The sequence below is a fragment of the Plectrocnemia conspersa genome, unplaced genomic scaffold (genome assembly GCF_051122295.1).
Source record: "Plectrocnemia conspersa isolate PC_06_02 unplaced genomic scaffold, ASM5112229v1 ptg000009l, whole genome shotgun sequence".
NCBI lineage: Eukaryota > Metazoa > Arthropoda > Insecta > Trichoptera > Polycentropodidae > Plectrocnemia > Plectrocnemia conspersa.
Genome location: NW_028277173.1, coordinates 4,474,019 through 4,501,362, shown reverse-complemented (window position 1 = coordinate 4,501,362; position 27,344 = coordinate 4,474,019). Strand labels below are relative to the sequence as shown.

General features: G+C 30.6%; 1 protein-coding gene across 7 annotated transcripts in view; it reads left to right on the top strand.

Annotated features, from left to right (window-relative positions):
* The window catches only part of LOC148231630 (influenza virus NS1A-binding protein homolog), a 51,600-nt gene that overhangs the window by 22,976 nt on the left and 1,280 nt on the right, over positions 1-27,344 (top strand). For 4 of the 7 annotated variants that reach the window (XM_088192268.1, XM_088192266.1, XM_088192269.1 and 1 more), the window contains 13 exons: positions 543-1,011; positions 18,902-19,044; positions 20,567-20,650; positions 20,717-20,848; positions 20,926-21,099; positions 21,166-21,327; positions 21,403-21,550; positions 22,450-22,605; positions 23,945-24,166; positions 24,250-24,365; positions 24,427-24,868; positions 24,941-25,084; positions 25,360-25,578. In XM_088192268.1, coding sequence (XP_088048394.1) covers positions 942-1,011; positions 18,902-19,044; positions 20,567-20,650; positions 20,717-20,848; positions 20,926-21,099; positions 21,166-21,327; positions 21,403-21,550; positions 22,450-22,605; positions 23,945-24,166; positions 24,250-24,365; positions 24,427-24,868; positions 24,941-25,084; positions 25,360-25,578 — 2,212 coding nt within the window. In that variant the 5' untranslated portion in view covers positions 543-941. Of the gene's footprint in view, positions 1-542; positions 1,012-17,937; positions 18,179-18,256; positions 18,363-18,901; positions 19,045-20,566; positions 20,651-20,716; positions 20,849-20,925; positions 21,100-21,165; positions 21,328-21,402; positions 21,551-22,206; positions 22,348-22,449; positions 22,606-23,944; positions 24,167-24,249; positions 24,366-24,426; positions 24,869-24,940; positions 25,085-25,359; positions 25,579-27,344 lie in introns of those variants that run through there. The other 3 variants (XM_088192272.1, XM_088192267.1, XM_088192273.1) reach the window with 3 other exon arrangements.

Here is a 27,344-nt window from a genome sequence, read left to right as displayed (position 1 = left end):
CAGGGACGACGTTTCAGCTTTTCCATTTTTTCATAATTATTTCACATGCATTTTTACGGCCAAATTCAGAGGAAAAATGACCCTAGCTGCCTTCCTTAAATTACATCTCTTGTCTCAAACTAGCAAACTCTATAAATTTTTATTTATTTTCTATTATAAATATTTTCTTCATATAATATTTTAAATAATATAAAATTGAGTAGCGTTGTCTAAAATATATGCTTTGATCTGCAAAAAGCAGAATATATCATATAAAACGTTGATTTCAGAAGATTACTTTTATAAACGTTTATTAAAAAATACAAAATTAAGAATAGATATTTTAAAATTATATTTAAGCGTTTTCTTTTTTTAACAATTTTCTAAAAATATACAAACATATTTTACAAAAAATAGCAGTTTGTTAGCAAAACATTCTAAAATTTTGTGCTGATTAATGCATTTTTAAGAATTTAAAATGTGTAGTTGAAAGTGAAATATCCAAAAAATTTTCGTTGCGCGGTTAAATGTGTTTGACTAGATCGCGTTGAACTGTCTTTCAGGTATTGACCCACTACACCTGAGATGAATCTCACCAATTCAAACACGTAGAAGACATACGCAACACATTAAAGAAGTTTTTTTAAAAAAAAGTGAGTTAATCGTTCGCGAGACGACTTTGTCGTCTGAACTACCCTTCGAGCGGAGGTCTCGGCCGACGCTGGCGCCGCGAGAGATGAGGCGGGCGGCCGCGAGCCGCCGTAGTGGAAGCGGCGTATCGCCGCAGCAGAGGCACCTCGTGCAACGCCGCCGGCCCAACGGCAGCAGATCGGTGACGAGTTAACCCGCGGGGCGGACGCTCGCAGAGCTTTCGTAGTCCCGACGATGACGCGCATCGCCTGCGGCCGCACGGGCCTCAGTGTCTGTGTCTTGTACTAGTGCGAGGACGCTTCTTGAGCTAAATGGACGTTGCCGAAACGACGTGCGCGCGACGCGATAGGACGCCGGCCACCATGGAGGACGACGACTATTGTAAGACTTCTTCATTCATATTATTGTATAGTGCTAGATTTGTGTACTTTTTGCATGTAAACAATATTTGCTTTTAGCTACACATATTCTGTATTTTCTAGTTTATTTTTTATCGGTATTGATTGTTGTTTTTAAAATAATATGTGAAATACGAGCTAGTCAATGGATAGATTAATATGCTTCAGAAGAATATTACGCTTATCTACAATAGACGGATGTGTATTAAAATAATCAAATAATCTCAATCAAGACAATAGTTACCAAAATATATCTGCGGCTTAACACAATAATATTTTACCTACATTTTACAATGCCATACTGTTTTACTGACAATAAGTTTTTTTTGTACACCAAAACTTCAAAATCACTTATAATCGCAAATCTCTTATCTAAAATTCCAATCTTGTAAAGGAGATGACACATACAGAATAACTTATTTTGCACTTTCAAATAATTATATATGTATATAAATATAAAAATTAAATTATGTGCATTGTTTTTGATGTTTTGTTAAATATCTCTGTTTCTATATATATATATGTACATATATAAACAATAATATATATGATAATAATAATATATAGATAGAACATATTGATGATATTGTATTAACTTAATTTCCATTATATAAACTTTTTTTGCAATGCACGTTCAGAAAAACATCATTAAATCTGACGTGGGTGAATCGCCCATCAGCATTTCATCAGGACAACTGTTAATCAATTATTTTTCTCTTCAATCTTCCAGTCCATCTCTTCGTCATCAATTTGTTGGGATGTTTCTCCAGTCTCTCCTTGTATTTCCGTCTGGCATTTTCTACCTCATTCTTGACAATTTTCTTTGTCTCAAATCTTAGTCATTTTACGGAGCATCCGATTTCTGATCCCAAGAGTTGAAAACCGTACACCTAAATTGTCTTTTTTTAAATAAATTTATTGCAATAATATTAATAATTTTACTGTCATACTAATTATATACAAAATTCATGTAACTGGTTTATAACCATTTGCATGTTTACAATTATTTATTAGCTACAATTTTATAAAACAAAACGTTTGTGGAAAAAAAATAAAAAAACCTTTCACAATTTATTTTTTTGTATTTGTATATGTGCAGTTATTAACCACTAATAAGATGATCCAACTTTGAAACAATTTTAACACGTTGAGAGGTGGTTTAGCAATCCATTTCGTAAATGTGTTGTTGAAAACTTACATTTGACACTTCAAACACGTGTAATTATTGACAGCTGTCTGATTTACAGTGCTGCCAACATAGGAATTTCGAATTAATTGACCCTATATTTTTTTAGACTAAGTCCTACTTGTTTTATTTTACTCCAAATATTGATTTTACAGGCAATCCTTCTGTAGAGGTGCATCCCTAAATATTTTGGAAATATTGCGTTATTTAATCGGAAGGGAGAACATGTTTTCTTTCGCGTGGTAAATGTAACATTTAGCTCGTTTGCCTTCATTCTCCAAATACGCAGTTATTCATGTATTTTGTTAAATAAGTAGACGCCGTATTCTTGTGGTTATTATTTACTTGTAGGTATTGATTATGTCTGATTGACCCAGTTGGTACAGATTTACCCTTTTGTATCGCATTGAGTTTACGCCTGTAAGGTAGCAACACATCTTAAATTTTGGCACTGTTTAATATATTTAAAAAAATTAAAACATGTAGTTGAAAGTGAAATATCAACAAAAAAATTCGTTGCGCGGTAAGTCTGTATTTTTTTTTCTGGGTTAAGTGATAGTTTATTAAATATTTTTATGGTCCATTCTGTCTGTATTTAAGTGTCGAATTTATTTTAGACGTCTTAGAAATTTCGCATTAAATATTCTTTATATTAATAATATTAATTTATGTTATAATATAAAATTGAGTTGCGCTATCTAAAATATATGATTTGATCTGCAAAAAGCAGAATATATCATATAATATGATGATTTGAGAAGATTAGTTTTAAAAACGTTTATTAATATATACAAAATTAGGAATACATATTTTAAAATTATATGTAATTTTTTAACCATTTTCTAAAAATATACAATAAACTTTCTACAATAGTTAAAAAAAGAGAAAATACTTTTACGGATTATCAATGAATTTAAAAAATGAGATAAATACATTTTAGAGTATTTTTTATTGCATTTAAAGAACAATTAAAGGATTGTAAAATATCTTATGTAAATAAAGTAAAAGCGTATTACAATATTTAAATATATAGATGAAACTCTAATGATAATTATATTCATTAAACATAAATAAGTCAGTTTTATTTGGTTAAAGGTATTTATATCAAATTGCTTAGCTAGAGTTTAGAAGCTACTGAAATTTTAATGTATGCCTCTAATTTTATAGTTAAAGATATGTTATAAATAAATTATTTTTATCGCTTTGAATAAAAATATTTTTGGATTAGATGCTTGAAATGATTATATAGAGCTTCATATTTTTGATTAATCTATAAACAGAGATTTCAGCATTATTTTCAGTTGACGAAAAGTGTGTATTTTTCAGTGAAATTATATTCGAATACATTTTCGAATATATTTACATGTTTAATAATTTCAATAACTACTCAAGTGAAATCATATTCGAATACTTTACACTTGTAAATATATACTAGTAGAGAAACTATAATTTAACAGTTGCGAAACGTACATTTTCCGTTCAAACTCAAACGAATTAACCCAATGAAAGCTTATGAAATATAGTTAGATCAAGATTGGTTAGGTTTGGTTTGAATAGCAAATTAACTTTTGCAACTCTCATAATGAGTTTCATAGACATATTAGTGCAGTATTAAATTCAACTAGCGCATATTTTTCCTAGTAGAAGTATACACAATCTACTGGTGAAAATGTTTTCGAATATGATTTCACTGAAACAGTTATTAAAATTATATTTATACAAGTAAAATTTAAGCTTCACATATTGACAGAAATTTGACTATATATCAATAAAATTTTTCATATGTCAATAATTCACATTCACTGCAATATATACAGAAAAAATCTTTAATGTTGATTTCGATTTTTTTTATTTTTGCAGTCAATATCTTGAAGAAAGATTTATGCTTCGCATAATATTTAAGTTTATTAATTTGTAACATAAAACACAGTTTCTGTCTACAAATTTTGCTGTAACACTAGATAATTATTACAGTAAATAAAATATCTAAAAAATATATATTGTGCTCTTTTGGTATGACTAAGCGATTCGTAGAAAATGATTGTTTTTAATTAACTTTCTGATTGAATTTATTCTGTATTTAAGTTCAAGATACATAGATTTAACATTATATAAAAATAATGTAAATTATACCTCAAAATTTTGATATGAAGGGTTTACAAAAAAATATTTTGACTATCAAGATAAAATAAAATATGTAAAATATTCAATAGTGCCTTTTAGATATGTTACTAAATGATTGCTTTGAACTGTCTTTTTTGTACATAATTATGGGTGATTAACATGTTTTGGAAGTTACTGTTCTTGCTTGTATTTTATATTATAACAGTTCAGTATGTATCATTATTGCATTTTATATGAGCATTGCAAATAAGCAATAAAACATGAAGCATGTGTTGAAAGTTGTGCATACATTACATTTTTCAGTGCACATTTATGTTTGATAAATTCTTGACATTTATATGATGTGTCTAATGCCTTAACAAATTGCAGGCTGAATTATTATCGTATACATTAAATATATTTTGCATAAATGAAGATTTATTTATAAACTCATTTAGAAAATATGAATTATTCATAGTTTAAAATTTAACTTTTAACTGACATCTACGTGGTTTTAAGATTATAGTGGCTATGAACTTTCATTGCTTTTAAATATAAATATGTACTTATTATTTATATTATATGATATTATGTATGTAAATAAGATTAGATCAGACAGATTTAAATACACTCATAGATAATCTTATGATTGTGGCTTAACTATATAATTGGCAAATATTATGACAAATAAATTGTAAGTCACATGCTTAGATTACGATTGGAAAGATCTTTTTAGTATTGCATGTTCTTCTGACTAAATTGATATAAATATTTGCGAAACGTTTTTCGTTTAATCAATGTTTTGACGCGAGTGTGTTGTTTACTTCACTAAATCTTAAACGTGTAATCAAAATAACATTTAATATTATTTTTGTCTGTATTAATATATCACAAGCGATTTAGTTATTTGCCGTTTTTTATCATTTTTATATTGTTGTTGTTCTTGTATCGTTCAAAGGGTCTGACCTTAAAGCGATAGAATATCACAGCAACCCGCGACCTTTTATCGTATATAGTATATATATATATATCTAACTAATGCACTACTGTATAATTGTGCAAATTGTTCTGGTATATATTTATTAAAGCTAAAATAAATAAAAATATAAAATGTTTTGTCATGAGTGTCATTATAAGCGCATATTTTCCTGTTAGTATATGTCAATATGAATAATGTGAAGGAATACATTTTTTACTTAATGTTTCTAGTAATAAATAATAAATTTAAGATCATTTATTCAGTGATGTTTAAGGCTTCAATCTATTATAACGTGAAAACGTGACGAGAATCGTCACAATCACGTAACTTAAACGTCATCCTTAGTATAACCACAGTTTTGTGACGTCAAGCCAACGTCACGTTACTTTTATTCAGTTGTATTTATACAATAAGTAAGCATAATCCTATAATAAAATTCACGTTTTCCATAGTATAGTAATAACGTGATGAACGCGTGACCAGATATATTACATTATCGTATAAATTTCCTTCTGTTCTAGTGATTGTATTTCAATGCTTAAAAATAATCTGCAGACTAAAAAAATGCATTCATCATCTAAGTGGGTTTTGGCCGTTACTTTTGGTTTATCTAATCGCCTCTATGGTTCAGTATCTGTCCTATTCAAACACAACGATGCATTTAAAACGCTTAGATAATACTAAAATTGATCTTTGTGTTTCAAGATTATTTTACGATAATCTGAGAAAAAATTAGACTTGAATCAATCGAAGTCTAGAATCTAAAAATATTATAGAAGGTCGTTTTGTGCATACAATTATCGTATTGATACCACTAGGAGATATTTATAGTGCTTCAGTACATTATTAGCATTTTGTTGTATTAATCATAGATGTTTATAAAAAAATCTATATATATTAAAAAGTTTACAAATCATTTTTGTGTTTTAAAAACACAAGTTTTTCGGCTTCAAAAAAAAGGATTTGCTTAAATAAACATTATTTAAAGTCATCTTAATTTTTAAAACATATTTTAGGCATAATTAAAAATATTATTAATTGCGTTTTAAACTATTGAGCACAATATATTTCTGATTCTAGGTTATATCTATTGATAATATTTACTATAAAAATGCTTAATAGTCGATAAATACTCTGGTTGTTATAAGATTGTATTATTAGCCACATAAGGTAATGCATCTAGTATAATGATTGCAGCGTAACTCTCTGGTCTCTGACCAACGGTTGTATTGTAATATTTATTTTCTCTTTTTTGTGAAGATCAAAGATAAAAAGTAGCTTATTACGGATTTCGAATATCACAATTTGTTTTAGAATTTCTCTTGAAATATTGTTTGTTAAACGCACGTTTAAAATGACACTGTCTAATGGAAAATTATGTTGCATATCTTAGTTGCAAAATCTTGGCATTACAAGTTAGGGAATTTCCAGCAAAATTCTAATAAAAAACAATCAGGAAAATGCATAGTGATAACTTAGAATTGGTTAGTAATTTACAAGCAAACATAATTATGAATTATTGCCTATAAAATACGATTACGCAATGTTTAAAGGGAATGAAATACAATTAATAATATATAGGTAAATAATAAATTGTATTTTATTGCAATTGATTTATGTACATATTTTTAATTGCATTAGTCAATTATAAAATGAATAAAAATGCATTCACATTCATACGGAATTTAAATGAAATTAGTTTTAGTAGTATGTAAAATTCTAATCTTTTATTTTAGTCATACTGTTGTATGTTTGAACTTTCTTTATAAATTTGGACATTTATCATACAAAATATTAGTTTATGATACTTAAAAAAATATTTTTACATTTACGAGCTCATTGCTCAGTAATGAACCTTTGCGCAGCAACAAGCGCTGCATATTTTTAAGACTCAAAATAACTTCTCATTCGTTTTAAAATATCTAGATTAACACAATGTTATAAATAAGGAAGAAGGGGGAGGGGGTAGCATACGGTTATTACCATTCAAAAATATATAACATATGATGATTTATATAAGGTGATTTTGTACACTTATATACATATAATGGTGAATGAAGTAAAACATTTTTAATAAGCATCATTTTATAAATAGGTTCAATCTGAGATCACTTGCTCAGTAACGAATTTTTGTGCAGCAATAAACGCTGCATAGTTAATTTTAGCCGGTAAGATTAGTATTATTGATTTTAACCCACCTTGATTAACATATTATAAATAAGAGTCTACTTTGTTCTTAATGCATGCTGTACCATACGGTCCGTCAGGACACTGATAATATCGAGTAGCAGCTAGTTCATAGCGATACTAAGTATTTAATGTCGTGTCACCATAAAACCCTAACGATAAACTTGAAGTTAAAATCATTTTCGACACATTCACAACGACAAATTACAACATTGACTGGTGGTATCAGTTAGCTTCATTTATAACATAATATGAGCTATCATAATTCTTATGAAGAGCTTATCACTGAATTCCTTAAGTATTCTAGCGCTTCCGGGCTGCATTCAATCTAGATTGCCCATCGGCGATTAGTTATTTTCATGCGCTACATTTGATTATTTACTTAAGATTACGCCAATGCCAAAATTTCGGTGTTTTCCTCGATTAATGACCGATTTTGGCACGACACATCAAAGGAGAGGTTTTTTGAATTTCCTCGCGTCCTGTCTTTCGCTCGTTGAATGACACGTGATAGGAACTACGGCCAGGAAAATGCGGTTTTATGGCTTGCGTCCAAATTATCATTGTCTTCTTCCTTTTGATTTTTTTTCAGGACATTGTTGAAAATATGCTTGTATGTATATTCGTAGATATACAATTATTCAAAACGATATGATCGATTATCTCAGATTATTCAGCTCAGTCATCATACAAAGGGCTTGAGAATCGGCATTTGCATTTCACTCTAATTTGAGGGCGCACCTTAAAAATGTGCATAAAAAGTCAGTTCTTCGTCTGGAATCATGCATACCGAGACAGCTACGTCAGTAATTTACATTTTAGTTTTATTCCTGCGTGTAAATATGCAAAATATTTGTCAACATAATATATGTAATTCATTGCTGCAAAAACATAATCATCAAGTTTTATTTTAAAATAAAATAATACAGTTTTAGAATCGCATTTTATTTGAGATAAGGAATATTATTGAAACCATTCCACATAATAAACTGCCGATCTGTTGTCATGGAAACTCGGCAATAAACACTAATTTAGCCAAGATAAAATCCTAGTCATTGTCGAGTAATCAGTGGGTGTCTTTTAGCATGTTGTCAATCGGATCACTCTTTAAATGCCACAAGAGTCATGTGAGGAACGCAAGATCTATTCTAGTAGATCTCCAGGTTCATTGTACAAGTGCATTTTGCATAAAGCTATTTGTATACGGTACAAGTTAACGACCAAAATGAGTCATATATTCAAGTTATGCTGGTAATCTGTGGATATATATTACTTGTATTTTTTGTTGACCTAAAAACAATATCAAATAACACGTGACATCAGATTTATCTATGCTACTTAAAGTTACAGATATCGATACAATAACAATAATATTATGGTGCTTGTTAAATGCATTGTTTTGCATTTATTGATTTTTATTGTTGTATATGAGATGAAAAAAGTGCAATGACAAGGTACAGCAACCATTATGATTTGTTAATATTATAATAATATTACGTAATCATAATGTGAAAGCTAAAAAAATATTTAGAATATTAAGCCAATTTTTATTTTATATTTTACTCTCTCAATAATTTAATTACTCACTTCTTTAAAACTAGTTTTAATTGCGTTCTGCACCATTAAACGGGTATTTATTATCTGTAAGTATTCGGCGATTACGCACGGGACAAGTGCAGGTGCATCGAACATTTGTTCAAAGACGAAGATGGAATAATATACTATGCATTATTATTTATTTTGTTTAATTTTATTAATAATATATTACAACAAAAAAAATTTTGAGTAAATGTTAAAAATTTTAGAACACTCCGACCACCTACCCGTGCTGTCGCGAGTGACAGCTGAGGTCAAGTAAATCGGCGCGATTTTTTTATGATTATAACTAATCAATTTAAGGAGACGAATATTAAATTTCAGGGAAGGATATGTAACAGTTAGTCACGCTCAGTGTGCTTCTAAGAATCACTCTCAAAACCCCAATTTACTGGAAGTATTAACGTTAAAAAATCTATATTGCCATATAGTCAAATTATTAAATTCTTTATTTGTTAATTTTCTCCAGAATTAAAAATTCTGTAGTTGTAGTAATTGGTATATATCAAGAGTAAGTAGTAACCTTGAGCGTTTTTAATGAAGTGTATAATGGCTAAGGATTCAATGATTTAGAAGTCAAAGGTTAATGTGTGGCTAGAACTAATCTGCAGTTGTTCTTCATGACCTTAATGGTATATACAGCTAATTAAATCGTTAGTGGCTCAAAAAATAAATAAAAAAGTATCATGATTATAAAGAGAGTAGTGATCGAATTCAATATCTATTAGTTTTGGTCTTAATAACGACGTTAACGATCATCTCATCATCGTAATTATCGATCATCAGGTCATCATCTTCGTCACTGCTTACTCTATTGGAACAACCTTGCCATCTACGCGTCATCTGCGATGATTGAGACAAAGTCAATATATAAACTGTCAATTAGCGCTGTTGGCGAATCTTAACGAGCGTATTGACAGAATACGGATACTAGAGGGCCTCTAAAGGCGTTGAACTGCTTCCTTCTGCTTTAACTATCCTATCATTAGATTTAGAATAACGCATTCAAACATATGTTTCTCCTTTGCCTTTTATTACTGAAGATATTTCCCTTTTGGTCATCTTGAGTAATGGCACGACAGCGTTATTACTTTTGTCACGGCATAATATTTATCTTTGTACGCTGAAGTAATTTGGCAAGAATTCTGTTGGATCGCGGCTCAACGTTTAATAATCGCGTACAACAATCTGGTCATTTTTAGATTTTTGTTTATTATGTGTATTATGAAGTGAAAGCATAGATTCGCACGAGCAATATTCAATCAAATATATCAAACTTCTGGAGCTATTAATTTGTAGAATTTTTTTAGTAATCCATTTTGTCGCGGGGCGGTTCCAGGTGTCAAAATCTGATAATTTGTCTGGCATAGTTGCCAAATGTGTCTATATAAATTTTGATTTAGTATAAAAAATGTAATAAGCGACGTTTATTACTGTAAGTTATTGCACGTCTTAATGCTTATAATTTTGAAGTATTGTAGTACTTATTCAAAGTGGCAATCATGTCTTTTGTAAATAATAACTTAAAGAAACTGTATTATCAATGTTTTATCAACCCTAAAGGCACTCTCTACCTTATTTCAAGTCAGTTTTATTCGTGTTTCGGTCGTGTAACAACATCATTTAAAAATTATACATATTAATGGATAAGAATAAAATTCATTTACGGCTTTTTTAATGCTGTAATAATATTTTTGAAATTTGTTTAAGCAACGTTACTGTTTTTATTAAAATGGCGGATACTTGAATATGTCATCTTGCGACTTGACTATAGCTATGCCATTCAACCCAGTTGTTGAAATATGTTTTTCAGTAATACACGTTTTTAATTACTCATATCCGCGTGGAACTTTCCGCTTGTATCTGATTTGTTTTTTTTGCTCTTTGATGAATTTCACGTGTCTTGTATTTTTCTTGGCTCTTTTTCAAAAATAACAAGACACGACGATGACAACAGCATGTCATTCGTCCAATTTGCCATTATTGAGACGGTAATCGGTGCTCTTAGCTAAAATGACATAGTTTTTTGCTGCTTACTCTATGCTCGCGGATGACCGAATATCATGTAAATATTTCGCGATTACATGCGACACGTGATCAAGTACTCGAAAAAAACCAGTGATTAAAACTAGCAAGGTAAAATGGCTTACAAAAGATTAGCATAAAATATTTAAAGCAAAGATGTGTATAAATTAGCAAAGCTCACTAATGCGTGTTGTTGATGAATTCTAAGGTTGTCTTCTTAGCTTCCAGGTTCAAGTTTTTGAGGTATTCTAATTAAACTTACCAACACATTTAATAATTATTAAATATATATATTATCAGTGTCCTGACGTACCACACATAACAAAGGAGAATCTCATATTTATATTGATATGTGAAGCAATATGTTTTTAAATCAATGAGACTCATCCTACCAGATAATATATATTGCAGCGTTTGTTGCTGCGTAAAAGTTCGTTGCCATGTAAGTGACATTAAAATAAGTATTTATAATGTTATGCTAATTAAAAATGTGGCATTTAATTTTAAAATAACTGCATTCATCGTCCATATACTTTCCTGTTTCTGGAGAAGTACTACGATACAAAAACCCTGCTAAGTTGTTTGTTTTAATTATTCACAGATATATCCACAATCACTATCGGAAAGCGCTAGTAGACCAACAACGCGGGTTTCGTCCGTGTCGTTCCATGTTCAATAATCTCTTGTGCCTCTTGAAAGCGGTGATAAAATCCCTCGATTTTTAAATCCAGTTCGATGTAATCAAAAAGTATTCGACAAATTTTGTCATGAACTGCTTCGAAAATAAAGCAATTTATTGCATTTTCGGCGTAGCGTCTAATCAATGAAGCACTTAAAGTTGCTAGGAGTGATCTCGACAACTTGTAAAGGCTGCGAGTTTTAGAGTACTTTAATGAGTCGCGATCGCCTCTCTTATTCTTGCGCGTTGCAGCCAAGACGTCAGTGATTGAGAATGCTCCTCTTGCACCATCCAGACATCCAGCTTCTCAACGAGCTTGTCAAACACAATAATGTTTTCGGCGATAGCTACGAGGAGCTGGAAAAAATGATGTAAGATGGTCCTCATCTATTTTAAGCGTACATAAAATATATATTTTTTTTTAATTTTTCAAATGTTTATTGAATCAATAATAAACAATAATTAAATAAACACTTCATTATTAAATTCTAAAATATCATGCGGTTAAAAATATTTTAAAACTGTGTTTTATTACTAATAATTAGTAAATACATAAAATATTATTTTGTTGCACCCCTTTTAAGTCTTCAATACTGCTAAAATAAAAAATCCATCGCTTTTACTGTTCCATCGATGAAGTGGATACCTTCCATTCCGGAATATAAGAGGCAACTCTGGATTTCGTACTGTTGTCTGGAGATATTTCTCGCTGTATCTTTAACTAACTTGAATTAATTTTATTTTCATAACTCTTCCTCAATCTAAAACAGTTCATTTGATGTGTGTTAGACATATTTCTTCGGTCTTGTTTCGCAAATACTCACTGCTAAAATACATTACGCATATATTTTTACACTTAACCAAATTTATTGCACCTATTTCGACAATTAAAAAGTATTTTAATTGATGATCTGTAAAATTTGTCTTGTCGATAGTCTAATTGGCAAATACAGATGTATATCGAGTGTTTTAATCAATGTAAATTGTGGACGATTTGCAATTATATTTTTTATAAATATTATCACCATGAAAGCTGACGATCAATTGGTTAAGTAACCACTTAAAAATAATAAGACGTACCCCTAAATAAGTGATAAAGTACCTAGAAATAAAAAAAATATATATCACATATGGACTCTATAACTCTATTTTGAAAGAATGATTTTTAAGTTTCCAATTTATTTCCCGAAAAACATAGGTTTAATAAACGAACATATATTTTAAACTCATACTTATTAGAAATGCAAATTTTTCTTTTTGTTATCATCATCATCATAATCATCATCACTAAAAACAATGAATTATTAACATACAAAAACAAAAAATCTTTTGGTGAAATTTGGTTTTGTTTTTTTTTCATCATAGAAAATCCATGTTTTATAAACGTGTGTCATTTTTAATTCCATGCGAGATAATATCACAATCTTATCGGCTCAGATTTATGCATTAAACCAAAAATCGATTGTTTCAGATATAAAAGCAAAATAAAATTATCTTCCTGTTAAGTTATGTGACTTGTTGATGTATTTATATATTAAATTTTAGTGATTTTCTGTTGCTTAGAGTTAAATCAGATTTGTTTATCTAAAATAATGTACCCCCTATAGTTTTTGAAGGCTGTATTATATTTATGATTAAATGGATGCTATTGTATTGTAATATAATAAACGTTTACTTACAACTTTTTGACAGTTAGTTACAAAGTTTGATAATTATCTATAGATTTATTTAAATGATCGCCTTTTTGGGATTCGTTCAGTGGCTCGAAAAATTTATGAAATTTTCCACGCGTTGGCACAGAAAATTTTTGATATTTTTATATATACCCAGTGTCGTTCCGTGATGGGTACAAACAAATTTGGCTAATATTGGAAGCTTATTAAGAATCGATTTTATACCTATTACCATTTATAATATTATTTGTAGAATATATTCTATAAATATTATATGGTAATTGGGTCATGCTATTTGACAATATATTTAAATATAGGACATTGAATTGTCAATATAGTAGCTATTATAAATCACGATGTAAATATTGCGACGTAATTTTGTAAACAGTGCTTTGATTACCTATTTTGCAAATATAGGGGAAAAAAACAAGTGTTTAAATTACAATATACGCTAGATATCTGACATATACATAATATATTTTATTGTTTGTCAAAGCAAACATGATTTTCTATTACTACGTATTATTTTTTTATTGCAAACATGATTTAATGAACTCGTTTCAATGATTGAATTTACTCACGTGTCGATTTATTACTGCGGCGACCTTGTCGCCATTTTGCGTAGTAGTTTTTATAGAAAGATTTTTTTCGAATTCGTCTTGTTCCAATTGTAGTTATTTTTTTTATTAATTTTATTCCAACGACCTAGAATACGACCTAGTAATTTGCGTTCGAACAAAGTTCGCTAAAGTGCCGTGCAGTCGTTACGCTGTTATAACGTGCAATTTTTTCTACCAATAAAACACGATTGTATTATATTTTTATAACAATATAAAAAATTGGGAATTTATTTATTCAGTGCCTGACTCAAATACATAAACAAAGGTTTAAGCATTATTACACTATTTAATAACAGTTAAAATACAATTAAATTGAGCACATTCCAGTGTTTTATTACCGATAAAGGCAAATATAATTAGATAGCTAAATTTTGATCTTTAAACGAGTTCATAAATTAAATTCCAATTCACAATTGACAAATCGTTAAGCGATCAATGAAATTTGGCGTGACCGGCTTTTGAATGAATGCGACCAGTGGCGTATCGTGTTTTTAAAAAATAATTAGTTAATGTATTATTTTTTAAACCTTGAAATTAAATACATACCGCAAATTTAATAGACACACTAAATAAATCAGCTCATCGGTAACGTGCAATAAAAAACGCCATAAATTTCAGCAATGCTCTACATTTTAGATTATGTACACGAGTCGTTGAGCTTTAAAATATGTTATAATACATTTTTAGTTAGATCTATTTAAGTTTTTATTTTTATAAAATATGAAACATTAGTGTCACAACTTGCATACATATATTCGAGGAAGCTTGGATGAATAGAATATGAGGCATAGTGAGAAGCAATCATATTTGTATCTAGCTCCACCTCCAAATCATCATTGATCAACGATTCATGGGACGTAGTTCAAAACCATTGATATCCCTGACGCCTAATGAAGGAGAAGGGTGTGTACAAAAAACACAAGACTCACCGATATTTATTTCAATAAACGAACGCTTTCTATATTTTTTTGAAAGCCTAAAGTTTTAATCATGCTTTCTATCTTTCTTGAGAAGTAGTTTCGAGAAACGTCGGTATCTCATTTGGCGAACGGTACCACGTAGATATGTGCTATATATACGATTTTTATTTAATTATATGCTTTTTAATGCTGCATTGCACTTTATAATATAGTGACTTAACTCGGATCAAATTAATCACCTTAAGTAAAACCTAATTTAAGGCGATAATAAAAATCACAATTTTTATCGTAACTCCCAGTTACGATAAAAATTGATAGCTACATGTGGTATTCGAACCTAAAACTATCGATTTTATAATTGAAACATTCAGTCTTTTTGGAGATATAGTAAACGTCATTTTTTACTATTTACGTTTTTAAAAATCTATGGCTATCTCTATTCCTGGATGTTCTCATATCGCATTTTGCTCAAATCGATTTTGAGGGTTGATTCGTAAAGTGTATTTATTTTTGATTTTCTAATGTGGATATATTTATGATCTTCTATTCTAATCTATACTAATATGGTCTTGAAATTTTAGATACATTGGTTTTTTAGCGCCTTGACAAAATACTGATAACATTTTAATAGCATGACACAATAATCCTTCGATTGTGACATCAAATTGGTATTTTATCAGATTTATTTTATTAATTTATTTAGCTAATATAGCAAATTGTTTATACAATAAATAATTATAATCAAAACATACATATTAAATATAGTATAAACATAAACAGAATTTAAAAAATATTGTTTCTTTATTCCATTTTTGCGGATTGTCCTAGGAATATTATTATACAAATTCACACCTCTGTATTCCCCTGGCCATACTCGTTCTTTTATTATTTTTAATTATAGTATTAAATCTATACACATCTATTATTATTATTAAATATTTTTAAAAATATTATATAACTATTGTAGATTTTTTTGTATTTATATATAATATACCTATTTTTCTACCAATTTGTTCCTTAAAATTTAATTTTTATATGCAATTACTCCTAAATATTTTATATTATTAACTATTTTTATAATATAGTTATCTGTTACTATTTTTATATTATTATTTAACATATATTTATAATTCATTTTATTCTCATTTAATTCATTATTTAAGTTATTTACAGTTTCTTTAACACGATCACATATGCAATAAATTAAAGTGTCGTATGCAAACTAACGTATTTTATATTTTTCTTTATTATTAATTATAGCATTAATATATATTATAAACCACAATGGTCCTAATTTTTATCCCTGTGGTTCACTGTGATATATTATTTTCTCTTTAGAATAAGCATTTTTTTTTAATATCTAGTAATTATCAGATAACAAGATATTTAATGGAATATCCATTGTAAAAATAAAATATTTTTGGTCAAAAATTTTTCTACCAAATTATATTATAATATTCTAACCGTTTCATTTAAAAGTTTTTGATCGTTGATTCTAATCATGCCAATGTATTTCTTATTAGCCCAATGGATTACAACGGGGTAAACATAACCAAATACTACTGACTATTGACACACTAACTGAAATCAAAGTCTGTAAATCAGTAACATATATTTTATTAAATATGAACTGTTATTACAGCTTACAAATCATATATATCACTATGCATGACCTAGCTCAATTTTATTTTAATTACGACATTCATTAATAAGATTGGGAAAATCTAGGAAAACCTAATATGCGATAATCGATGGGAATTATTATATAATTATATGATAATTTCTAATTCCAAAATTTAAAAACACTAGGGTATGTATAAGATTTTATCCCAAACGACTTGTGTAGGCGTATGTGATTTTGTGTGTGTTTAATTGAGTTCTTCGACGGAAATAAAATGCCCAACACAATTAGCTCAAACGCACGGGAATAGAACTGGGTTTGTTTGAAAAATTAGACAGCCAGAGCGCGTGCTCTTGCCAACTTTTTGGTGGGAACCAGATCTTGTGCTCATGGCAAGAAGCACGTGTCTCTTTGGACAGTCCGCTGTTATCAGCACGAGGGTTGGGTCGTCGGAAGTGGGTAGCATCAGGTCGGTGTGACTTTTTAGTTTAATTATTCAAAAATTGTTTGAAGATGGGATGAAAAGTTAATTTTTAAGATCTTATTCCAGTTAATTGGAATATGAAAATCTAGTTTATTCATAAACATATAATATATAACCTAGTAGTGTTTAGCATTGAATGTATTGTTTAGATTATGTGAATGATGTTTTATTACATCATACATTAGCAAAAACGAATATTTGGTATTTTATTCAAAATATTTGAAACCGCTGATATTTTGTGACTAAATGGTCGTTGAAAAATATGGCTTAGAATGTCGTGGGACATTTATTGATTGTAAGCTGTAATAATAGTTTATAATTAATATAATGATATTCAGATTTTGATTTTAGTTTGGTGTTTTACTGTTGTTGATTGTGTTTATCCCGTTGTAACGCATTGGGCTTACGCCTGTCACGTTGCAACGGAAGATTTACAATGCAATTTAAATAAAATAATTTATGTGACGCTCACATGTACCACTCTCGCTAATGTGGCGAAGCCCGACGTGATGAAAACACGCTAATTATGGAGTTATATAACGGGGAAAAATACGCTTTTTCACAATAACATCAACAACAATTACGAGACAAATGTGCCACTCACACTAAAATCATGAAATTCATATTAAATTAAAATAAAGTTTTCTAGTACTTTATTGATAAATAACATATTATTTAAATTAAATTAAAGATCAATCATAATTATATTTAAAATTTGATTCTAACCAAAATTTGTTCTAAAGTGAAATATATTTAATGGATTAAAAATGGATTATCTTTAATAATTAAAAAAATTAACGTATCAGATGCCACCACTGGCAATGAGCTAAAAAATCACACGTAAATAAATTGTAGTTGTAAGTTCATTCATTTACTGTGGATTATATTCGGACTTTTGATTGATGAACGTTCCGAGACTCTCAAAATTTGCCAATTTATTTTAATACTTTTATTTTACATATTTATCTAATTAAATATAATAGCTTTGAACCTCATTTTTTAATGATAAGATATAAAAATTAAAATCGTTCACTTAGTAGTCGGCAACGTTACCGTTAACATCCACACCACAACTCCGTGCGTTTAACATTAATTTGATAAGAATTTAAATATAAAATCACACTTAACCTCAATTAAATTTCACGTGTCTTGCAGAATCTTCACATTTTACAATAAAATGAATTAGGCAGCTGAAGAGAGTCGAATTTCCGTTTCAATTTGTTGCTCTTATTCAAATAATTGAAAATGTGCTTCGATTTGGGTGAGTCAGTGTTAGTTGAACTAACGGAATGATTAACGTTTGTCACATGTTTTTCAATTGTAGCCGGTGCTCTAATAAAAAGCATGTGCTTACATTATAGAATATAATATAACAAAATGTATCATAACCACCGCACTAGTACCACTATCGTCAAATTGCTAAATAAGGTCAATGTAACGGACCTTCAGATTTTTTATTTTTGATATCATGATCATAGATATAACCAAACAGTGCTATATTATTTTTTGGAACAGTGCAACGTTTATATCTTTTGAAGAACTCTGGATATTTTAAATTTTAACACGGTGCCAAAATAGCTGTAACGATGACGGATCCAAAAGACCCTGACCTGGTCTATCTATCACGTTAAATGTTTTCTTTATTGTTTGATGTGTTATGTGTATAATATCTCAATTATGTGATATTTCGCTTTTATCTGCTTTAAATATTACGGTGATATTCTGTAGACGCAGCATGTTTTTTTAATGTTCCTTGTTATATAATTTTATTGTATTGATTAATTTTTTTTATCATTTCAGGTGTTGTGAGCAGCGGCAATGGAGTCAACGGCACGAGTGGCCAGGGCGAGCTGGTCTTCGAAGACGAGGATCTGGTGCCTTCGGCTATGCGTGCCATTAACATGATGCGTAAAAACAAGCACTTCTGCGATGTGGTACTACATGTAAGAATATATAAATTGATATTTTTTTAATATTGCACATATTTACATCATTAGTTTTCGATTTGATATACGTCCTTTAAGTTTTAATAACTCTAAAGATATGGTGGTTAAATTGTATATGGATAAAACTAATCCAGTTGAGAAGAGTCTTACAACTATTTTAAACTTCCTATTTCATCCTTACACTTACTGGAGTGACTCAACTTTTATTAGTTTATAAAATTAGTTTTCCTAAGCTTGTGCCTTTTAAAAACTTCTTTATCATTAATGATTCACATTATATGCATCAATGGAGTGACACTTTATTCGCCAATAAATTTGCCTGACTCGGTAGAGAATATTTATTATAGAACTTTCCCCATTTCTTGTTCCTCTCTCGCTGCACCGTCTCTTTTTCCTACTCGTACACTTGCTGGGGTGATAGACATGCATCACTGGACTAAACATTTATTCGCCAATGAGTTTCGATGGCCCTGAGTTAGTCGAATAAGGCTCTGCTATCGGAAAACAAAAAAAAAAATATTTTTAAATCACAAACGGGTTTCTTATTCATTCATATATCGACATGTCAAGATCTTCAAAGTAAAATGGGAATTGCTTCCATAGGTTGGTCAAGTATTTTTTATTAAGAACTTTACTTTTTTCTATTTTATCTTCATGACAGGTGATTTTAAAATTGGGAAACATGGCAAAATTATTATTTTTTCCAGAGTTTCAATTTTTTCATAAATAAGAACATGTTTTTTTGGCCCTTGCATTGATTTATTTCAAGTACTGAGTTTTTGAAAAATATCCATGTACAAGGAATTTTCATATCTAGTATTATCAGTCAGAAACATGACAATCTCTTCTTTTAGCTCAAACACCCTTCAAAGTAAGCTGGAGCGAGAAAGCTAACATGCCTCACAATAATATTTAAGTGCTGTATATTATGCACCCATGTTATCATACTATTTTGCGAAGGGCCTTCCTTTTAATGAGTTGTTTTTAATTATATATACAACTATTATAATAACTTCAAAATAAGTAATTGTCTATGAATTATGTAATGTGTCAAAATTGCTCGAGGAGCCACTCTTTAAACTAGCCTTTAAAGGTTTTTTCCTGCCATATATGGAGCTCCATATGTGCATAGCCCGATACAGTTCTCTACAAAATATTATTTTCATTAAAAAATCATATTAAAAACTTTGCTTGTTTTCAATGGGTTTACAGAATAACATATCTTCTCCAACATAAGTTTCTAAAACATATCTTACTTGTCATTTTTGTTTGTATTCAAAAATGATATTTTAGTAACAGCTGCGCACCTCACATGTTGGAAGCCACTGTTCTACTCAACACTTATGATATATAAAAGAAGTATTATTACTCTCAAAACCTTCAAAATCACTATTATTGAAAATGTTTTAATAGAAAACGAAACAATATAATGTAAAGAACAGTTAAGAAAATATTAATAACACTATCAAGAGAAATAGTGATCTAGAAAAATTAAAAGTATATATAATTTTCCTTTCAGACCGGAAACGCAGAAGTTCCAGCTCATCGTGCAGTTCTAGCAGCTGCATCTCCATATCTTTTCGAGTTATTTACAACTGATCAAGTAAGTTTTATACCCATAAATCACAATATGCTATTACAAAAACTTATAAATTTCTTTATAACATAGGACCGAAGTGGAGGATCTGGTGCCACTGAGCTTCCGCTATCGTATAAGTTGAGCGGACCGTGCGAACGGAAAGCTTTGGTGAGCTTAGTCGATTACGCCTACACAGGAAAATTATGTGTGCCAGCTCAACAGGTACGAGACACATATATTTGATTTACGACGTTCAAAACTAACAATGAAATAATCACATTATCTCGTTATATTTGTAGGTCCGTTCCGTGTATTTGTGTGCGTGGCAATTGAGGATGGACAGCGTTGTTCATAGATGTGGGCTTTACTTGGCCGGCGAATGGTTGTCCAAAGACACTTGCATATCGGTCAGGGCACTTCCGGGCCTTGTCGGCGAAGCTCGTAGCATGGTTGATAAGTTCATTGCCGAGAATGTAAGTATCCGAGGGTGAAAATCATTTTTTACGTATCTTACAAATGTTATTTTGTATTAATTACAGTTTGCTTCAATCTACGAAGGCAGTCTACTGTCAGCCTTGCCGCTTATTCAAGTAGAAGTCCTATATACGTCTCGCAAAGATATGGATCAGACCGAACACGGGGCGCTCGCCGATCTCATGTTAAATTGGCTCCGCGATCAAATAACAGACGAAGAAGTTCAAGTGAGTCTTGAGAGGTTTTAGAGGGTTGATAGATAATCATCGATCGGTTCTATCGAGGGTTATACGTCTGTGTAGGTCAGTGCTCTGTGCGATCGCACCCACTTGCTATACATCGCTGGAGGCGGCGAACTCAAGGATTGCGCTGCACTTCCGCCAGCCCAGTCAGACACGCCGCTGCTGCAAGATTACCGTCGAATGATCTTGAAATGTCCCCCATCGAAATGTAAGATTATCTGGCATATCTGAATTTCAGGACACGTTCAGCTGAGTGCAACAATGTAAAAGATGTGTATTAAAGAGGCCAACAATTTTCCGTGATTCATTAACATAGTCTCATCATCATATTTGTATAATACCGACACACCACATAAAATATCGCTGGTCGACGAAAATGGGAACATTAATTGTTGTCTTCGATCTTAAACATGACCTTAGATTACTTTATTTTAATCAATCATTGAAAAGGATTAACTTTACAAAACAACACTAATATTATAATAACAACATTTCACTTGCGACTAACTTCATGCGTTAAAAATGGATCTGAGTGTTATCTGTACTCTTATTTTTCAATACCCAGATTATCCGGAATGTATATCATTCCAAACATACTGCATCCCAATTATTTTATGGAGGATTTAGTTTTAAATGAGTCAATTAGTTTTCTTTTCATATCATAATACTCATAAATATTGCCGATTTGGTAGTTTTGAAGGGTTAAGAATAAATTCTCAGGTCATTTTCAAATTCAGATAGAATTAAAGTTGACCAGTATATTTAGTGGTTGTATACCTTGAATTGAATATTTCTTTCTAATCAATGTTAGTCTAAGCCATCAAATCAAAGAACACAGCTAGAATTGAATTTCTTTATTAAATCAACAGAGTACAATCGCAGATCATCTCCATATCAGTCTTCGCGAACATTTAGCTAAAAATACTTTTTTTGGTAAATGTTCATGTTACGCTGTAAAAGGTCAATCAATGTTTTTTTGATGATGATATCCAGTTGGATCTATAAGTAAGTATTCCGACGCCAATTTTTCGCAAAAATTGTTGGCCCGTTGAGAAAGTTTAGACGTTAAATGAGCATCAGACTCATGCATCATGATTATGATTTCAGCGGCCAAGAGGAACGGTAACGGAACGACGAACGGCGTCACTTCGAACGGCAATTCCAAGACTCGTATTTCGACCTTCTACTTACGCGACATCTTGGAAAGGGCGCACAGGCAGCCTGGCGATGACTGGTCCATGATTGTTTGTGAACGTTTGACAGGTTTGTTTCATTTAAATTGTAAGAAGTTATTTTAAAGTAGAGAGCCTGATTTTTGCTCTGAATATCTACTATCTTCATCTACTTCAAATCGAGATGTGTCCCGTTATGTCAAACTAAGCGATATTTTTGGGATTGGTTGCCAAGTGGTGTTACTGAGTATTACATATTTTGTAATGGTCATTTTATCTTGGACAAATGAGACAAGTCCAATCGCATGAGGGTCTAGCTGTGCCTTCAAAATCGTCTCCTATGTAAAAGTTTATATTTTCAAGGCCCCACATTCGGGGACCTTCCGATAATTACAAAAGAAAACAATGTTTTTTTTAGACGATTTTAAAAACTCGCGAATAAAATGAATTAATGAGTTTTTGTAGTAATTGATGGTTTTCGAAAGTTCGCGTGGCTATTGTGCAACTCTGGGTGTTCTGCCCATTTTTAAATCAAACCACTATCGTTTGATGATTAATTGTTGAAACTCGTACAATTGTATTGTACAAGGATTAAAAAAATTCAAGATGTATATTATGTTATATACATAAATACACAATTTAAAATAAATACAAAATGAAAAAAAAATATTTATATAAAAAAATACTATACAGTTACATCAAAATTACAAAAATTTAACATATATATACATTTTAAAATAAAAAATAAACCAATATAATATAATAATAAATATTTATCTATAATTAAATCCTATTCTTCGTTCTTTTTAGCTTACAAATTTATTTATTACCATATCAGACATATCATTAAGATCAGACATATTTTTAATCATGTTATTTTCGATAATTAACATAGCTAAAGCAGAAAGTCGATTTTATCCCATAGAATTTCTCAAAAATGTTTTGAATTTTTTTAAGACCGGAAAAACATCTTTCTGGTATTGCTATCATCTTAGGTATAGTTATAATCATTTGTAAAAGTTTGTATGCTTCTGTAAAATTATAAAGAATACCAGTATTATAAATAATATAAATTTTTGTATGCCCTGATAATTTTTTAATTTCCAGCCGTTCATATAATACATTTAATTATGTTTGTAAATGTATTTTTTTAATATAGGATACGCTTCCAGGGCTTCTTCCATAGAAAGAAATTTCATCAAATTATCTTACTCAATGCAAAAATTTAGCAATTTCATTGCAGACAAATGTTTTGAGAAACAAAATCACTAAGATAGAATTATATTCCGTGGGAGATTTTGTCCTTTTTGTTGCAGGAAAATATTCTCCATTAATTGAAGAAAGATCGTTCTCCTATTATTTTTGCAGAATTTTTCAGAATTTATGATGATCAAAACTTAAGAAAATAGTAACATTTTATTATTCCACAGATCACACATTCCTATCATTATGTACTTTGGACGGACACCTTGCTCTCATCTCCGCATCGTTGCGGCTAAATGAATCTCCCATACCGTCACCTGGAGCTATTCCACCAGTCACGAGTTTCTTCCCCTGTGTAACTCCTGGAACTGCTCAACCACTGGGTCAGTTAGAACGCCCTCGCTGTGCTTACGGCTTGGCTGTTCACGATGGAAAACTAATCATATGCGGTATGACGATTAATATATTATTTTATAATTGATTGATTGTATATTAAATAAATATATATATATTTATATATATAAATATAAAGGTGGATATGATAGAGCTGAATGTCTGAAATCGGTGGAGAGCTATGATCCGGAGAAGAACCGTTGGAATCCATTACCTGACATGAGGCAACAAAGGGGTAGATTCAACATAGCAAAGGTATTATTAATGGGTAAATCTACAATATGTATTTGTACTTATATTTCTATTTTTTTTATAGGTTGGCAATAGGATATTCGCAGTTGGTGGAAGTGATGGACACGTCGAACTGGATAGTGTAGAAATGTTTGTCGTACCCACGGATGAAGGCGATTCAAGTCGATCCATGACAGCTTCTTTGGAGAGTCAGAGTGGATCTATTGATCTTTCGGCGAGCAGTTCTATAGAAGATCATAACGCTATTGCCAATGGCAATCAAAACGGCGCTGCAGCCGGACAAAACGGGCTCCCAGCTAATATATTAAACGGAGTCCAACAAAGAAAAAAAGCGTGGACGAAGAGGGCTAAACTACCATTGGCTAGGAGTTATGCAGGAGTATGTGGAGGACCAGAAGGAAGAATCTACTGTATTGGTGGATGGGCTGGACAACCTGGCATTAGAGACTGCCACGTTTATGATACAGAAGAAGACACTTGGAGTGAAATGCCTTCGCTTAATACTGGTATTTAAATGTTTGATAATATTTATCAAAGAAGCAATAGACATGGGATTGAAATCTAAATTTATGTTTCAGCTCGGTATCAAGGTGCCGTGTGCGTTTGGGCTGGTTCTCTGTGGGTTATTGGCGGATGTGATGCCTGGCATTGTTTGGGGACAACGGAGATATTCAGAGACATAGCGTCTCTTACGTCTTCGGAACCTGGATCATGGCATCCTGGTAAATACGATTGATGGAAAATATATATAAATTAGGGATACAACGTTTTATTTTGTTCATATAATAATATTAATACTTCAAAATTAATACATTTTTAAAGGTAATCTCTTAATGAAAAACTTTTCTTGAGTAGTGTTTATTCACTCATTTAACGCTAATAAACAGTAAGAATGTCAAGATTTGATGATTAAAGTAGAACAAAATACCAAGAGATTTATAAATGTCTTTTAAGTTTTTATTATTATGATATAATTAAATATTTGATATACTTTCAGGTCCGAGCTTATCGGTAGCTCGTCGTGGTTGTGGAGCAGCAGTATGGGGTTCAAAATTGGTTGTGGCTGGAGGCTCAGACGGACAGCACTCGCTCCGATCCGTCGAAATATTGACAATCGGCGGAACGTGGGAACCTGGTCCACCTATGCGTGAGAAGCGAGCTGGCGTTTCGTTGGCTACCCTCAACGATAGGTTATATGCTGTTGGAGGATTTTCAGGTACATTTTCATAATAATGGATAAATAAAGGTTCTGATAACGACAATTGCAATTGTAAATGAATAAAGTCATGGATTTATTACTTGTGTGTAAATCAGAAGGCAGTGGTTTTTATATTGTCCTAATTAAATTATTTCATTGTAAATGACTTTTTGCAAATTTTTATAAAAAGGACAGTCTTGAAGATCTAAGCATCACAATTCCCACAAAAGTTCCTCCCATATCAATGTTTTTTGATGATTATTATTTTTATCTGCTAGTACATATTAAAAAGCATCTAAAATATTAATGGCAAACTCAAAAAGATCTCAACCTCGAAGAGTACAAATAAATAACCAACCGTTTAATAAATTACTTCACAGTAATTTTAAATTTGTGCAATAATAATACATATATACATGCTACGTTTCTTAGTCATTCCAAAGATCGTATTAAACTCTTGGAGATTCGGGATGATTACCTGACTAAACTTAACTTAAAACAGTTAAATTAAACTTGACTAAACTTAAATTACTTAACAGTTTGGACAGTGAAAGGGGGAGTGGCTGTTTTTCACAGGCTTCGAATGTATCGCCTTGTTTTAAAATGCTGTGTATTTCAAGTCAGAAACGAAGTGACATTCAAGCGATCCTTGGAATGTCCTGATGGAAGTAATTTTTCTATGGAAGCGTTACCGCTTATATACGATCTGGAAAAACCTTTATTCCCTTTTTCTCTCCATTCTTTGACCAATTTGGATGATTAAATCTAGCAACAGTGGCTAGACTTGCCAATGTGTAATTCGTGGATACTACATGCTCAACAGACTGACCATGTTTTTGCTAAAGTACAGCCCAATTTTTTAGTGTGCATTCCATTGTAATTGCACTTTATTTCAAAAAGTTTCCATTATAAATTTGATACTTTGCACTATAAATGTAATACTTTTTTTTTGCACTATATTTTTTTTAAGTTGGGTGATTCGTTTAGGTTAGGTTTTGGTTTATACCTCCCTTGAATTTGTCCAAAGAGTGCATGTCATTTAATGAAATTCAATGAATTTAAAAAAAATCGAAATATTAAAAAAACGACCACTGACTAGCCAACTTTTGTCCCCCTCCTTGGAAATATCTGATATGACGTCCTTGACTCTAAGCTAGAATTTCTCAGGTTATCCCTCAAAAAAATACAGTTTCAAATCTATCCCGAAAATATTTTTTGAAATATTTCAATTCAGTTATATCATATCGGAATATATTTCCCCCTGTAGATATATATTTTTACTAGTGAAAATATAATTTATCTGACTGGTCTTAGTATAATTATATGATTTTAACTGCACATACTTATCATTATTTATTTACATGCAATGTATAAATGATTGAGTATATTTTTCAGTGAAGTTCAAATACATTTTCACCAGTAGATTTATATATTTCTACTAGCGAAAAAATAATTTAACTGCTAGGCACTAGTGAAATTATTAAGTTGTCTATGAAACTCAATTTGACAGTCACAAAACGTTTATTTGTTGTTCAAACCCTAACCTAACTTATACGAAATAACCAAACCAAACTTGACCTAATGAAAGTTCTAAAACCAATTATAGCTTTAGAACTTTCTCTAAGTTAAGTTCAGAAAATAAACTAAGCTAACTCATCTCTCTGGGAAAAATAAGCAGAAAAAAATACAGACATCGCATTTCGCATGTTGCTCCATAGTTTGTTTGCACTTTGATATTACACCATTTTAAAAATATTATTCTCTGCTCTCTTTACCGAAATTAC